The sequence below is a fragment of the Pelodiscus sinensis genome, chromosome 19, assembly GCF_052426305.1.
Source record: "Pelodiscus sinensis isolate ZL-2025 chromosome 19, ASM5242630v1, whole genome shotgun sequence".
In the NCBI taxonomy this organism is placed as follows: domain Eukaryota; kingdom Metazoa; phylum Chordata; order Testudines; family Trionychidae; genus Pelodiscus; species Pelodiscus sinensis.
This window is the reverse complement of record NC_143070.1, coordinates 16,241,976-16,257,798: the sequence shown is the minus strand read 5'-3', so window position 1 is coordinate 16,257,798 and position 15,823 is coordinate 16,241,976. Positions and strand designations below refer to the sequence as shown.

General features: G+C 51.9%; 1 protein-coding gene across 1 annotated transcript in view; it reads right to left on the bottom strand.

Moving 5' to 3' along the window:
• LOC149522217 (killer cell lectin-like receptor subfamily B member 1B allele A) overlaps positions 1-15,823 on the bottom strand; it is a 43,999-nt gene that overhangs the window by 25,624 nt on the left and 2,552 nt on the right. The window contains exon 2 of the mRNA XM_089770625.1: positions 2,283-2,381. Coding sequence (XP_089626751.1) covers positions 2,283-2,381 — 99 coding nt within the window. The remainder of the gene's footprint in view (positions 1-2,282; positions 2,382-15,823) is intronic.

Here is a 15,823-nt window from a genome sequence, read left to right as displayed (position 1 = left end):
GAGCGTATGATGTCTCCTTCCACCCTGCAAGCAGTGCATGGCACTTTGAAGTGCTGTGTGCTCCTCCCAGGGTGGGGGTAGAGCAGGAGGAGGCTTCGCATGCTCCCCCCATTCCCAGGCCAATCAGGACTTGGGCGCAGGGGAGCATGTGAAGCCTCTTACTACCCTACCAGGGCATGGGTGCCTAGTGGGAAAGGGGGGGGGGGCAAAGGGGCTTCTCAATTCCCAGACCAATAATGGTCTGGGGTGGGGAAGCCCAGAAGCGTTCTACACCACCCCTTCCAAATTAGGCCCTGCTCCTTCCGGGCTGGCCCAGGGCCACTTCAAAAATTATTTCCCATCCCTGGGCTAAGGGGAGCTCTGCAAAAATAAATTGAAGTGGTTACCCATCCATCGATTGTGATCGACTGGTCAGTCCTGTTGCCTCTGCCAGTCAATCTGTTGCAATCTCCCCAGTTCTGGGCTACTAAAAGTCCAGCAGCGCAACAGAGCTCAGGCGGGTGCCACCTTGCCATGGCCTCACGCTACACCTTGAAGCCGTCAGGTGCTGGACATGTCTGTGGATGCTAGTGAGATAGAAGGGAGTCGGGTCTGCATGCTGCCCCGCCCCCAGCACCATCCCTACAGCTCCCACTATCTGGGGAACTGGCCAATGGGAGCTGCAGGGGCAGCGCTTGTGGGCACAGACTGTGCACAGAGATACACTGTCCCTCTCCTCCCAGGGGCACCTGGGCGCTATCTCTACACTGCCTCTCTTTTGCAGAAGAGGTAATGTAAATGAAACGCTCTGTAGCAACTTCTCAAGCTTCATTTGCATATTCTCTTCTGATGCTTTTTGCAGAAGAGGTTTTTGCGCAAAAAAAGTAGTGTAGACGGGTCCATTTTGCACAAACCCCCTTTTGCACAAGAACCCTTATTCTTAAAAAAATGAGGTTTACAGGTGCTTGCGCAAAAGTTTTTTTTTTCACAAAACGGGACCCATCTACACTGCTTTTTGTTTTGTGCAAAAACCTTTTCCACAAAAAGCATCAGAAGAAACTGTGCAAATGAAGCATGAGAAGTTGCTAATGAGCGCTTCATTTGCATTGCTTCTTCTGCAAAAAAGAGGCAGTGTATACATAGCTTGGGATGTGCCAGCAGCCGGATGCTTCTGGGAGCGGTGTGTGGTCAAGGCACACAGACAGCCTGCGTGAGCCTTGCTGTGCTGCCGGCCAGGAGATGCCTGAATTATACAGGGTTTGAACCGGTTCGTCTCTGAGAGACAACTACAAACTAGTCTAACACAGAGAGTCAAACATAAGTAGCCACCACCACGGCCGATGGCCCTTTTATTGCGCACATTCGTGCTTCCACCCGAGCTGGGTCTGTCGGTCAGCGGAGTAGGGGGGTTCGGGCCCGCCCCCTCTCCGAACCCCGGCCCAGGGCCCTAAAGGCAGGGACCTACGGTCCCTCCCTAGCGGATGGGGGAATGCCCCAAAACACACCCGCTCACGGGCTCCACAACCCCGCCCTGGGCCGCTTCCTACTCCACCAGGCCTCCTGGCCCGTCCCCCTTGTGATATCCTGCCTCACCTCTCCCTCCTTCTCCTTTCCTCCTGCTCTGTTCACCACGCTCCTTGGCACCGTGCCGACCCCGGGTTTAAATTCCCCACTGGCTCCGCTCCCCCTCTCTGTCACTTCCCCAGCGACGCTTCCCAGCCACCCTTCCCCCGTGACCTCATCAGCCCACGCCTCGCCGGCCCCTCCCTCTTGGGCCCTGCCGGTCGGCGCCCTCTGCCTCCCGACGCTCCCCGCGCCGTCTGCCGGCGCGTTCATGCAGCCCGACGTGGCGGGCTTGACCGTGCTCTCCACCCCCCGGTGTGTCCGCCCAGCGTCCCCCGGCGCGCTCTGAGTGCGGGGCGGGAGTGCCCCGTCACACAGGGTCCCTGCAAAATCTGACAGATTTTGGATTTAGGCCCATGGGAGAGTGAATCCAGCTCGGTACCCAACACAGCTGGGGTGCGGACAGGGAATCCCATTCACTGACCATACAGGTGCATTCCTGTCTCCCACCCACATGTAAGAGTGAACCTGCCTGAGCCCGCCCACACACGTTTCATGCATCCAGCCCTTAACTCTGTCTTGTTGCTGGAACATTTTCCCCTGGTGGCGAGGCGATGCCTGCGAGTTCATTCACATGCCGACTGAAATTGGGACTGGAACGTCATTCGGATTTGGGGATGAGAAGAGAATTCATAGTGCAGCATCAAACCCAAATGGGGAAATAGGTGGGTGCTACTTACCCCAAGCCCCCAGCGCTATCACAGCTACTATCAGGACGATGATCCAAGCCCATCCGGCCCTCACAGCGATGCGATGCCACCGGGGACATGGAGGGGAACCTAAAAGAGACATTGTTTGGTGAAACTTCATCAGCCTCCAAGCTGTCTGCACTGGCATTTCACAGCACAGTAACTGTCTGGTTCAGAAGTGTGAAAAATCATTCCCTTCTCCCCCAAATGCAGCAAGTTACAGCATTACAGTGGGGCTGAAACCATGTTGGGCCCTGGGCAAGGTGTGAGTGCGAATCCACCTCGGAAGGGGTGTGGCCCAGAACAGAAGGGGCAGGGCTGGAGCAGTCACTCTGGCTGTGCGGAGTGTCATTCTGGCACTCCCGTGGCAATTGACAGGGCCCAAGTCTCTGGTCACCGCCACTGCCACAGTAGCAATGGGGGTGCGCGGGAGCTTTGGGCCTGTAGCCAGACAGGAACCCCCCCTTGTAACATCCATTTTTGCTTGCCTGGAGCATGCAGGGCACACAGAACAGAAGGCCCAGGCTGCTGTGACCGTGAATGGCTGTAAACAGAGATACGCCAATTGCTGACCAAGAGGCTGCCAAGGAGTGCCCTTGACTCAAACCCATATTGATACGAACACACAGCCGTCCGCGGGGGGAGGAATCCCTCGCCCAGTAAAAAATGTCTAGTGCTCACAATTTAGTTATCTCTCTTGCAAGTGTAAATTAACTTGAAACTTGCTTGTAAGAACTGGCACCACAAAACGGACCAGTAGAATTCGGCATCTTAGATAAGAAAGAGGATACGGGCCCCCAGAGGTATAAAGATGGGTCCAGCAGCACATTTTCTCTGAGTGTCAATCTACCATCTATCTGCTGGTCGGGTTAGGTGTTTGATCTCCCGAGGTTCCAGAGGGGACGCCCACCATGTATTCGTCTTTCCTAGGAATTGAGAGACCAGCCCTGGCCTGACACGCTGGAGTCGAGAGGCACAGAAAGGGGTAAAAATTGTACCTAGATGTGGTCCTTTGCTTAAGTATATATATACATAGTGTTAGAGCTCTTTAAAGATTAAGCTGTCATTTGGTACCATTATTTCTATTTTCTATCTTTATTTTCTTTGTAACCATTTTTAAAATCTGTATTTGTTAACAGTTAAGAAATAGAGCAATAGCCATTGTAACCATATGCTTTTATAAGTCTTTTAATAAACCTGTAAGGGTATGTCTACACTAGAAAGTTAGTTCGAACTAACGGACGTTAGTTCGAACTAACTTTCCTATGCGCTACACTAGCGCTCCGCTAGTTCGAATTTGAATCGAACTAGCGGAGCGCTTAGTTCGAACTAGGTAAACCTCATTTTACGAGGACTAACGCCTAGTTCGAACTAGCTAGTTCGAACTAAGGGCTGTGTAGCCCTTTAGTTCGAACTAGTGGGAGGCTAGCCCTCCCCAGGTTTCCCTGGTGGCCACTCTGGCCAACACCAGGGAAACTCTATGCCCCCCTCCCGGCCCCGGACCCCTTAAAGGGGCACGGGCTGGCTACGGTGCCCGTGCCAGGTGCAAGCCTGCCAGCACCCAGCTAGCAGACCCTGCACCTGGCACGGCACAGAGCCACCCACCCGATGCCCCCCAGCCCACCCCCTCTTGCCGGGACCAGGCTGGCGGCTCCCAGGAGCTTGCCCTGGACCGCAAGAGGCGGGCACCTTCCTGGGCTAGTGCGGACATCGTGGACCTCGTCCACGATCTCCGCACTAGGCACAGGAAAGTGGCCGTCTAGGGCAGGAGAGCTGCCAGCCTGGCCACCCAGGACCAGGTGTGCATGAAAATCAAGGGGGTCCACTGAGACCCCCGACACTGAGCCCTGAGCTTACAATGGCCGTCCTGGGTCAGACCAAAGGTCCATCTAGCCCAGTAGCCTGTCTGCCAACAGCGGCCAACCCTAGGGACCCTGGAGGGGATGGACCGAAGACAATGACCAAGCCATTTGTCTCGTGCCATCCCTCTCCAGCCTTCCACAAACTTTGGGCAGGGATACCACTCCTACCCTCTGGCTAATAGGACTCCATGGACCCAACCTCCATCACTTTATCTCACTTCCCTTTCAACTCTGTTCTAGTTCTAGCCTTCACAGCCTCCTGCAGCAAGGAGTTCCACAGGTTAACTATTTGCTTTGTCAAGAACAACAACTTTCTCTTACTAGTTTCAAGCCTGCTACCCATTCCTTTCCTTTGGTGTCCTCTAGTCCTTCTTTATGGGAACTCAGGAAGAACTTTTCTGAATGCACCCTCTCCACCCAACCCCTGCTTTTAGAGACCTCTATCCTGTCCCCCCTCCGTCTCCTCTTTTCTAAGCTGAACAGTCCCAGTCTCTGTAGCCTCTCTTCATCTGGGACCTGTTCCCAACCCCTGATCATGTTAGTTGCCCTCCCCTCTCCCAGCCTTTCTCTTCCCCTCTCCCACCTCCTTTTCCCAGTCTCCCCCAGTTTTGTTCAATAAAGACAGAGTCAATGTTGGAAGAAACGTTATCTTTATTTTGTACATCAATAAGAAGGGGGGCTAGGGAAGGGCAAGTGGAAGGAGGTGAGGGAGGAATGGGGTACGAGCCCCCGATGGGGAGGACTGGGCTGGCTCTGCGGGCTTCTGGGGGTGGAAGCTCTCCTGCAGCCCCCCAATTACTCCCTCTCCCCAGATGGCAGCCTGCGGCAAGTGCAGCCGGGCTGATGGCCGAGTGGTGTGATGTGCCCAGTGTGGGCACTCAGGGCACTCCAAGCCAGAACTTCTTTGCAAGCGGGGCACCCCTTAGAACTGTGTGTCCGGGGTGGGGGTCGGGACCCTTTAAGCGCAGCCCTCGGCTAGCCTGAGACAGCATCTCCATGCTCTAAGTCCTCCTTTTATGCCCTGCCGGCACTGCTTCCGGCCATCATTAAGCCCTGTTCAGAGTCCACTCAATGTGGACTTACTAGTTCGAACTAGCAAAACGCTAGTTCGAACTAGTTTTTAGTTCTAGATGCGTTAGTTCGAACTAGCTTAGTTCGAATTAACTAATTCGAACTAAGTTAGTTCGAACTAGCGCTGTAGTGTAGACGTACCCTGACTGTTTAAGCTTTAACCTGACTCCTTCAGTTGCTGTAATAGAACCAAGCACAATTTAAAAGAACTTCAGCCGGTTATAAAGGGACAGACATAGGGAGAGCTTGGGCGTTTGGATCTGTGTCACTCCCAGGTGACAAGATCCGTTGGGGCACCTTTCCTAGGCTGCCTGCTGCGAAGGAACTCCTGTGTTCTAGCAGCTAAAATCTAAGGTGTAATAAGCTCTTCCTATATAACGGGGCGTCTGTTGGCCTGCTGGCCACCCTCTGCGATGGGACCCCGGTCCTAGCAGTAAAGACACGGACGTTAAACCTTTTCTCGGAAACATACACACACACACTGCCCTGACCGTCGGCTGACAGGGCCCCTTTGAATCTCTGAGCCCCATGGCAATTGCTCCTTTTTCCCCGTCCCTCCCACCTCCATGGGTGAGCAGTGCTGTAAAGTGCCAGTGTGCAGCAGGCTACAGAACTGGAAGCGCTCAGAGTGGTTCACACAGGGTACTTGGAGATCTCTCTGCCTGCACTCGTGCCATGGCTGCAGCAGCGCCTTACACTACTAAGTGCACACAGAGCCCCAGTGTGAGAATTAGCAAAGACGCTTGTTCTTCCCCAGCACCCACTGCCGCCTCCTGTGCCTACACCCCTGGGGCAGTGTTAGCACTGGCAGCTTCTTTTACCCATTTCTCCTAGAGGCACATTCACACCTTTTTCTCCACTGTCCCTTATGAACGGATGCAAATCATGCTGTACAGCCGCTACTATGCCCTCATGGACACTGGGGGTATGTCTAGACAACATGATTCTGTTGCCAGAGCCATGTAGATTATCTTACTAGACATACCCAAATGAAGCGGAGATTTAAATAATTGCTGCTTCATTTAAATTTAAATGGCTGCTGTGCTGTGCCGATCAGCTGTTTGGTGGCACAGCGCGGTAGTCTGGACGCTCCGCGGTCGACATCAAAGGCATTTGTCGACCTCCCCAGTATGCCTCGTGGGATGACGTTTACCGGGGAGGTCAACAAATGCCTTTGATGTCGACCGCGGAGCATCCAGACTACTGCACTGTTCCGCCAAACAGCTGATCGGCACAGCGCAGCAGCCATTTAAATTTAAATGAAGCAGCGATTATTTAAATCGCCACTTCATTTGGATATATCTAATAAGCTAATCTACATGGCTCTAGTGACAGTCATGTAGTCTAGACATACTCTGGGTGATCCCATGGCATGGGAAGGCAAGCCCACCACAGCCCCACCCACTGGAGCCCTTGCTCCCTTGCACACACACACACGGTGGCCTGTTGGCCTCTGCCCAGCCTCCTCCCCCCACTCCACCTCTGTAATGTGGCTGCTGGCCCTTGCCCACTCCCTGTTCCACAGTAGCACCCCCAATCTCCTGTGGCCCTGGGGCTCTGGAGGGTCAGCTGGCAGCACAACCGCAGCTGACCCCGGCTCTGGAGCATCAAAGAACAAGTGGGCTTGGAGCTCTGGAGAGTAGGCCAGCAGCATGGCACAGGACTGGGCAAGGACAGGTGAGGCAGTTTGGGAAGGCCGCGCCTTCCCCTGCCTAGGATTCTCCCCACCCATGTCTTCCCCGCTTCATGTCCTTTCTTATGGCCTTCCTGTAACGTGACAACCATGATCAATGCCTAGCAGGGCTTGGGGCAGGGGACACAATGAGGGAGACCAAAGGAGGAAAAAGTAAGTTTTTATAAACAGAAACATCTCTATTGGCCTCAGTTAGCATGGACGCTCTGATTGACAATTTTTTTCTCTGTTGTTTTCCTTCTTTCTCCCTTCCCATCCCCTCTCTTTCTCTTCTATTTATTTGTACCCTGGACTCTTCATTTATCTGAGGAAGTGGTTGGTGACCACAACAGCTCATGAGACCATCTACATTTTTTGTTGGTTTCTAAGGTGCTGCAGGACTATTAGTTGTTTTTTAAGTTTGTTCTGTTACAGACTAACTGGCTACCCCTCTGAGGTTTTCCCCAACACAAAGTTCTGCACCCTGGTCGCAAGCATTTGGAGGATGTGGCCCTTAGTTGTAAGACAGGAAATACTGTATTGACAGGAAATCGATCAACCATAAGAAGAAACTCGCACAGATACAGACAGACATCATCTTTCTATCCAAGTGCAAGAAGATGGACATCGTACCCAAAGGACTGAAAGTGAACAATCCATTAAGATCAACATGCTATACTGACTACAGTGAAAGACTCTGCCTCACACTATCCAAGAAATTAAGGAATCACCTGATAAGTATTTTATACAAGAAACAGAAAAACATCAAGAACGACATTTCTAACTTAGGGTATGTCTACACTACAAACTTAGTTCGAACTAACTTTCATAGGCGCTACACTAGCGCTCCGTTAGTTCAAATTTAAATCGAACTAACGGAGCGCTTAGTTCGAACTAGGTAAACCTCATTCCACGAGGATTAAGCCTAGTTCGAACTTACTACTTCGAATTAAGGGCTGTGTAGACCCTTAATTCGAACTAGTGGGAGGCTAGCCCTTCCCAGCTTGCCCTGGTGGCCACTCTGACCAACACCAGGCAAACTCTACTGCCCCCCTCCCAGCCCCAGAGCCCTTAAAGGGCCACGGGCTGGCTACGGGGTTTGTGCCAGTTGCAAGGCTGCCAGCACCCATGCCAGCACACCCAGCAGCTGACACCCATGAGCCAGCCACCCGATGACACCCAGCCCTCCCCCTCTTCCCAGGACCAGCCTGGCAGCTCCCAGAACCCTGCCCAGGGCCACAAGAGGCGGGCGCCCTCGTGGTCTAGTGCGGAGATCGTGGACCTCATCGAGGTTTGGGGGGAAGCCTCCAATGTCCACGATCTCCACACTAGCCACAGGAACGCAGCAGTCTACGGCCGCATGGCTGCCAGCCTGGCCGCCAGAGGCCACCAGCACAGCCGGGAGCAGGTGCGCTGGAAAATAAAGGACCTGTGGCAGTCCTACTCCCGGGCCTGCCTGCCAGGGGCCGACCCGGAGGCATGCCCCCACTTCCAGGCTCTGGACCGCCTCCTGGGGGCTCATGCCGTCCCTGCCCCCCGGAGGAGATGGAGGAGATGGAGGAGGAGAAGGAGGAGGAGGGCTCTGAGAGCCAGGAGCCTGCCGGCAGCCTGCCCAAGACCCAGGACCTCCGAGGCACCCCACAGAGCCGCTCGCCTGTGTTGTCTGAGGCCGGGGAGGCGTCCACCTGTGAGTACCATCGTGCTCCCCTTATGTGTACAGGGGGCTGGGGCGAGAGGGAGCCCCTGGACCGTGCGCCTGGGCCTTGCCCACAACGGAGCAGCAGCTGGTGATCCTGCAGGGGCCCTGGCCTTGCAGAGGGGAGCTGGGTTTCACACACCTGGGCCCCTGGGGTAATTGACCGCTGTTCTTGTTTCACCACAGCCACAGCACCTGGGCCTGCAGGGCGCACCACCCCGCCTGCAGCAGCTGCCCGTGCCCGGGCAAGAAGGAGAGCCAGGAACCAGGAGGAATACCAGAGGCGGCACCTCCGGTACCTGGAGCAACAGCTCCGTCTCCAGGACCACTGGGTCCAGGAGGACCTGAGGCTGCACCGGAGGAGCTTGGAGGCACTGGAGGATCAGGGCCATGCCCTGCGAGGCCACCTCCAGAGCCTGCTCGACCGCTTCCCAATTCCTCCTGCTCCTGCTCCCCTTCCTGCTCCCCCTGCTCGCCCCCTGCTCCTCCCCCTGCTCCTCCTGCTCCTCCCCCTGCTCCCCCTTCTGCTCCCGCTCCTGCTTCCTCCACGCCCCCCGTCCCTCCTGCCACACCCTCCACAACCATTCCCCACCAACGCCCCCGGACCAGCAGCGTTGCGAGACAGGAGAGGCAGCCGGACCCCCACCCCTGAGCTTTCCTTTCCCTTCCTCCCTTCCCTCCCCTTCCAGCTCCCTCATCTCAGGTTTCCCCCTCCCCTCTCCCACCCTTCTTCCTCCCTTCCCCCCACCCCAGTTATGTAAAATAAAAAGACGTTTTTGTTCAAAAAACAGGTGTCTTTATTTTACAGTAGGTAGGGAGGGGAAGGCGGAAAGGGGTAGGGTGGAAAAAGGCCCCAGTGGGGCATGCAGGGAGAGGTCAGTCCTCCTCCTCCACCAGGAAGCTCTCACGCAGGGCTTCCCAGATCCGGACGGCCCCCCGCTGGGCTTCCCGGATGGCGGCGGTGCAGGGCTGACCGTAGTGGCCAGCCATGTGGTCAGCCTCAGCCATCCAGGCTGGCAGAAAAGCCTCCCCCTTTCGCTCACATAAATTGTGGAGCACACAACATGCTGCCACCACAGGAGGGATGTTGTGCTCGGCCAGGTCCAGACGGGTGAGGAGGCATTGAAAGCGGTCTTTCAGTCGCCCGAAGGTCCCCTCCACCACGATGTGGGCCCTGGTCAGCCTGGCATTGAAGGCCTGGCGGGAGGGATTGAGGTGCCCTGTGTAGGGCTTCATCAGCCACGGCTGCAGTGGGTAGGCGGCATCCCCCACCAGGCACATGGGCATGTCCACGTCCCCGACACTGATGTGGCGGTCGGGGAAGAAGGTTCCGGCCTGCAGCCGCTGGCACATGGAGGAGTTGCGGTACACCCGGGAGTCGTGTGCTTTGCTGGACCAGCCCACATTAATGTCCGTGAACTGTCCCCGGTGGTCACACACGGCCTACAGGAGAACGGAGAAGTACCCCTTGCGGTTGACGTACCAGGACGCCTGGTGTTCCGGGGCACGGATGGGGATGTGCGTCCCATCGATGGCCCCCCCACAGTTGGGGAAGCCCAGGGCGCCGAACTTCCAGATAACGGCATCCGGGTCGGCGAGGCGGACCACCCTGCGGAGCAGCACCCGGTTGATGGCCTTGACCACCTGCAGAGAGAGACACAGCAAAGCGCCAATCAGTGGGGTGCCCGGGTGGCTGCGAGCATTCATGCCCTGTCAGTGCCCCGCGCCCCACTCCCGGAAGCAACCCCCCTGGCGGCGTGTAGTATGGCCGGGACAGACCGACCCCTCCGGTGCGGGGCGCTTTTGCCTCCTCCCACCCCCCCTTTGCCCCTGGAGTGGCCCATCCCCTCCTTGCAGTCCCCCTCCCCTCCGGCTCAGTGGCCGACGAGTGCCATACCTGCATGAGCACCGCTCCGACGGTGGATCTCCCCACGCCGAACTGGTTCCCGACGGATCAGTAGCTGTCTGGCGTGGAGAGTTTCCAGAGGGCAATGGCCACCCGCTTCTGGAGGGGGATGGCGGGTCTCATGCGAGTGTCCCTTCTGCACAGAGCAGAGGCGAGCCACTCGCAGAGCTCCAGGAATGTGTCCCTCCTCATTGTGAGGTTCTGGGTCCACTGTCAGTCTTCCCAGCGCTCCAGGAAGATGCGGTCCCACCAGTCGCTGCTGGTGTCCAGACGCCAGACGCGGCGGGGCACGCCGGTGCCGGGGTGCCACCGCGGCTCCTCCACGGCCCCCAGGGAGGCCAGGTGGAGAGGCAGGGGGCTGACGTGCACCAGGTGGTGCCAGGCAGCCTTGAGCCATTGCTGGCAGGCTTGCAGCAGCAAGTCCAGAAAGTGCACCAGAAGGTGCAGGGCAAGCTCTGGCTCCATGTTGCCACCTGCGGCGGCGTCCCCGAAGGGAAGCACCGACACAGACGGGCACAGAGACCAACGCTTTGCTGTCCCTCGGCGAGGTTGGCAAGCAAGCAGGAAAAGCTGAGAACCGGCTGTCCGGGGGGGTCCCTTTAAGCATGAGCCTCAGATAGCCTCAGACAGCAGCCACACAAAGCAACTACTGACCTGATGCCCTGCCAGAACCGGTTTCAGCCGCCCTTAAATGCGCCCAATTAGTGTGGACGCGCTAGTTCGAATTAGCAAAACGCTAATTCGAACTAGTTTTTAGTTCTAGATGCGTTAGTTCGAATTAGCTTAGTTCGAATTAACTAATTCGAACTAAGTTAGTTCGAATTAGCGCTGTAGTGTAGACGTACCCTTAGAGAGTCTCATCTCAAGAGAAACATCCACACCAACTGACACCTTGAAAGACTTTTGTTCCACCAGACAAGAAATCTACTATACACACTTCTATTCCCTACAACAAAGAAAAGACAATAAACTTTCTAAACTGCTCCACAACACAGGCTACAACAGCAACTACCTCAACCCACCGGATAATATTGTTAACCTCTCCAGCTACAAACTCAATCCAGCAGAAGAGTCTGTCTTGTCCCGGGGTCTCTCTTTCTGCCCCTCATCCCCCACAAACTGGATACAATTTTGTGGTGACCTTGAAGCTTTTTTTCACCGCTTCCGCCTCTGAGAATATTTCCAAACCACCAATGAACATCAATCTGACCTACCAGATCCCCCCATCAACACAAAAGGAAAAATAATTCTATATGGACTCCCCTTGACGGTCGGAATTACAATCTGGATTTCTATATACAAAGCTTCCGCAACAATGCACAAACTGACATTATTCGCAAACAACAACAAGCGACACACAACCTCAGCCGCGCTGAACACCATGCAGAGTCTCAAAAACAACCTGGACATTATAATCAAACCAGCTGACAAAGGTGGTGCTCTGGTCATTATGAATAAGACCGACTATAACCAGGAAGCAACCAGACAACTCACCAACACCACATTTTACAACCCTCTCTCCTCTGATCCCACCTCAGAATACCAAAAGAAACTACACTGTCTCCTTAAAAGCCTCCCTACAGCTATTCGGGAACAAATCCACACAGAAACACCTTCTGACCCTCGACCAGGATTGTTCTATCTGCTTCCCAAGATCCATAAACCTGGACACCTCGGACGTCCCATCATCTCTGGTATTGGCACGCTCACTACTGGTCTGTCCAGCTATGTAGACTCTCTCCTTAAACCCTACGCAACCAACACCCCCCGGCTATCTCCGAGACACTACTGACTTCCTAAGGAAACTACAAAACATCGATAACCTCCCCAATAACACCATCCTTGCCACCATGGATGAAGAAGCACTATACACCAACATCCCACATGAAGACAGATTACAAGCAATTAGAAACACTATCCCAGAGGACACCACTGCCAACCTGATAGCAGATCTATGTAACTTTGTTCTCACCCACAATTATTTCCAGTTTGAGAACAACTTATACCTCCAGATCAGCGGCACAGCCATGGGTACACGCATGGCCCCACAGTATGCTAATATCTTTATGGCTGACCTAGAACGTTTCCTCAACTCCCGTCCCCTTTTACCCTTTCTCTACTTACACTACATCGATGCCATCTTTTTGATTTGGACGCATGGCCAAGAAACACTGGAAACATTCCATAGAGATTTCAACAACCTACACCCCACCATTAACCTCAGCCTGGACCACTCTACACGAGAGATCCATTTCCTGGATACCACAGTACAAATCAACAATGGTAAATTAGACACCACCCTCTACAGAAAACCCACTGACTCATACAGTTACCTACATGCTTCCAGCTCCCATCCAGCACACACCATACGCTCCATCATCTATAGCCAAGCCCTTCGATACAACCGCATCTGCTCTAATCCCACTGACAGAGACCAGAAACTTCAGGATCTCTACCAAGCATTTATAAATCTCAACTACCCACCCGGAGAAATAAAAAAGCAAATTGAAAGAGTCAGACGAATACCTAGAAACCATCTACTTCAAGACAGACCTAAGAAAACCAACAATAGAACACCACGGGCTCGTCTACATTGGCCCCTTTTCCGGAAGGGGCATGGTAATTTTTGAAATCGCAACAGGGAAATGCGCGGAGGATTTAAATATCCCCCGCGGCATTTAAATAAAAATGTCCGCCGCTTTTTTCCGGCTTTTAGAAAAGCCGGAAAAGAGCGTCTACACTGGCCCCGATTCTCCGGAAAAAGCGCCCTTTTCCGGAGGATCTTATTCCTACTTCAAAGGAAGTAACGGTAGTTTGAACTAGGAAGCCTAGTTCGAACTACCTAGTTCGTGCCCCGTGTAGCCGCGCTGCACGGGGTTCGAACCAGCGGGGTTTTAAAAATGGCAGCTCCCCGCTTATGCAAATGAAGCCCGGGAAATTCAAATCCCGGGCTTCATTTGCAAGTGCGGTATGCCTACATTACCCTCCTAGTTCGAACTAGGAGGGTAGTGTAGACATACCCCAAGTGAGTTAAAATCAAGAATACATATTCCTGCGCATCCAGAAATATCATTTATGCTATCATGTGCCGAAAGTGTCCGTCTGCTTTGTACATTGGACAAACGTCTCAGACACTTTGCCAAAGGATCAATGCCCACAAAACAGATATTAGACAGGATCACAAAGAAAAAATAGTTTCTTGACATTTCAGCCAGAAAGGACACTGTCTCAACGACTTAATTACATGCATCTTACTTCAAAAGCATTTTAAATCTGCACTTGAAAGGGAATCCTCTGAACTTTCATTCATGCTAAAATTCGACACTCTACGTGTCGGTCTCAACAAAGACCCCAACTATCTTACCCATTACAAAGATAGCTTCCCCAATTATCACCTCTAACACCATTAGCTCACAGACTTTTACCTTTTCCCACCTCTAATACCATTAGCTCACAGACACTTACCTTCCCCCCCCCCCCGCATCCCCCTTCTGTTCTGTAATGTGATTTGTCCTTTTCATATGTGTTCACTTTTTTTAAATTGTATCCTTTGGTATATATGGTTGTGACTATTTTCTTCCACTATTTGATCTGAGGAAGTGGGTCTGGCCCACGAAAGCTCATCATCTAATAAACCATCTTGTTAGTCTTTAAAGTGCTAAATAGTCCTGCATTTTGTATTGCCAAGGGTCATGGTGATTCGTCATCACTGACAAGTTTAAAATCAAGACTGGATGTTTTTTCTAAATCTGTTCTAGGAATTGCTCTGGGGAAATTCTACTACACAGGACACCAGACTAGATGATCTCACTGGTCCTTTCTGGCCTTGGACTTTGTGAATGAAGGTCCCAGTCCTCCAGCTACATCCACATGAGTCGGTCCTCGTGTCCATTCACTTCAATGGGATTCTGTTCAGGTCTGACCCATAAAGGATCAGATCAGATCAAAGGACTGGGGATTAAATTTCCATTTATTAACACAGAGCCAGTCTTCAACATAACAAAATTACATAACTGAGACTAAATAAATCATGTAAAGTCAAATTCAGCTCTTAGATACAGTGATATGTGTTAGGAGCAACTTCACTGACTTCTATGTAGTCACTCTGGATTTACACTGATGTAACAAGCAGAATCTAAGTCCTAACATGTTTTTCAAAAGTAGATCAGATACTGTCTGAAAATAATATCTAAAGTGCCTGGAAACAACTTTATGCCATTTCAAAACTAGGCAGACAAATACTAAGCTACGTATTGCTGTTATGTAAAGATTGACCGTTAATAAAACTCCATCAGGCACTTCAGTAAGAAGTACAAATAAGAAACTGTACAATAATTCAGTTATGTTCACAAGATGTAAGTGTATATCAAGAAGGAAAACTTCTGAGATGAAGGAAGCCCATTTGATAAATAGCTTGATTAAATACCTGGCTATTACAGTGAGATTTTTAGAAACACCTGACACTAAGGTACTTTTGAAAATTTTATCTTCATGTAAATTTGTAGCTTTACTGTACTTATGAAAAATGTGTTCTAAAAATAGCTATTTAATAGTTAGATTATTTCCCCCCAATCTCCCAAGTACCAAGAGTTTAAACTCATTTAATATAACTTTTCAGGGGAATCACAAATTATTTATGATACTCAGTTTATATGCTTTAAGTTAAATTGTAGCACATTCGTGACATTACATCCCTTATTCCTCATGGAAATATGCTTAGGAACAGGAATATTCCTAGCTCAAATATGCTTTATGCAAAATATTACAGGTAAGATCATTTAAAAAGTTCTAATTTGCTGACTGAGTCTATTCGATTTGAGCATGAATCATTCCCTCATTTCAAGTTAGAAATATGAAGCATAAATCTGTTTACTGATCTAGACCTGGGATGTGTGGACCATTAGTGGTATATAAGGATCTTAATGCCAGGTATTTCGGACAATGAAGCTATGTCTAGACTGCAGGCTTCTTTCGGAAGAAGGTTTTCTAGAAGAGATCTTCCAAAAAAACTTCTTCCGAAAAAGAAGCTGCAAAAGCACATTTTTTTGACAGAGAGCATCCACACTAAACAGACACTATCTCACATGTAAGCTGTGATTTCTATGGGCAGAATGGCCACCAGGGCAACTGCGCTTTTTCCTCTTTTCCCTTCTTTCAAAAGAACTCCCTCTTCCTCATCCACACACACCTTTTTCCAAAAGAGCTCTTTCAGAAAAAGGCTTCTTCCTCGTAGAAAGAGGTTTACCAATGTTGGAAAAACCCCTCAGTTCTTTAGATTTTTTTTCGAAAGAACGCGATTGCTGCGTGGATGTAATTCACAGTTTT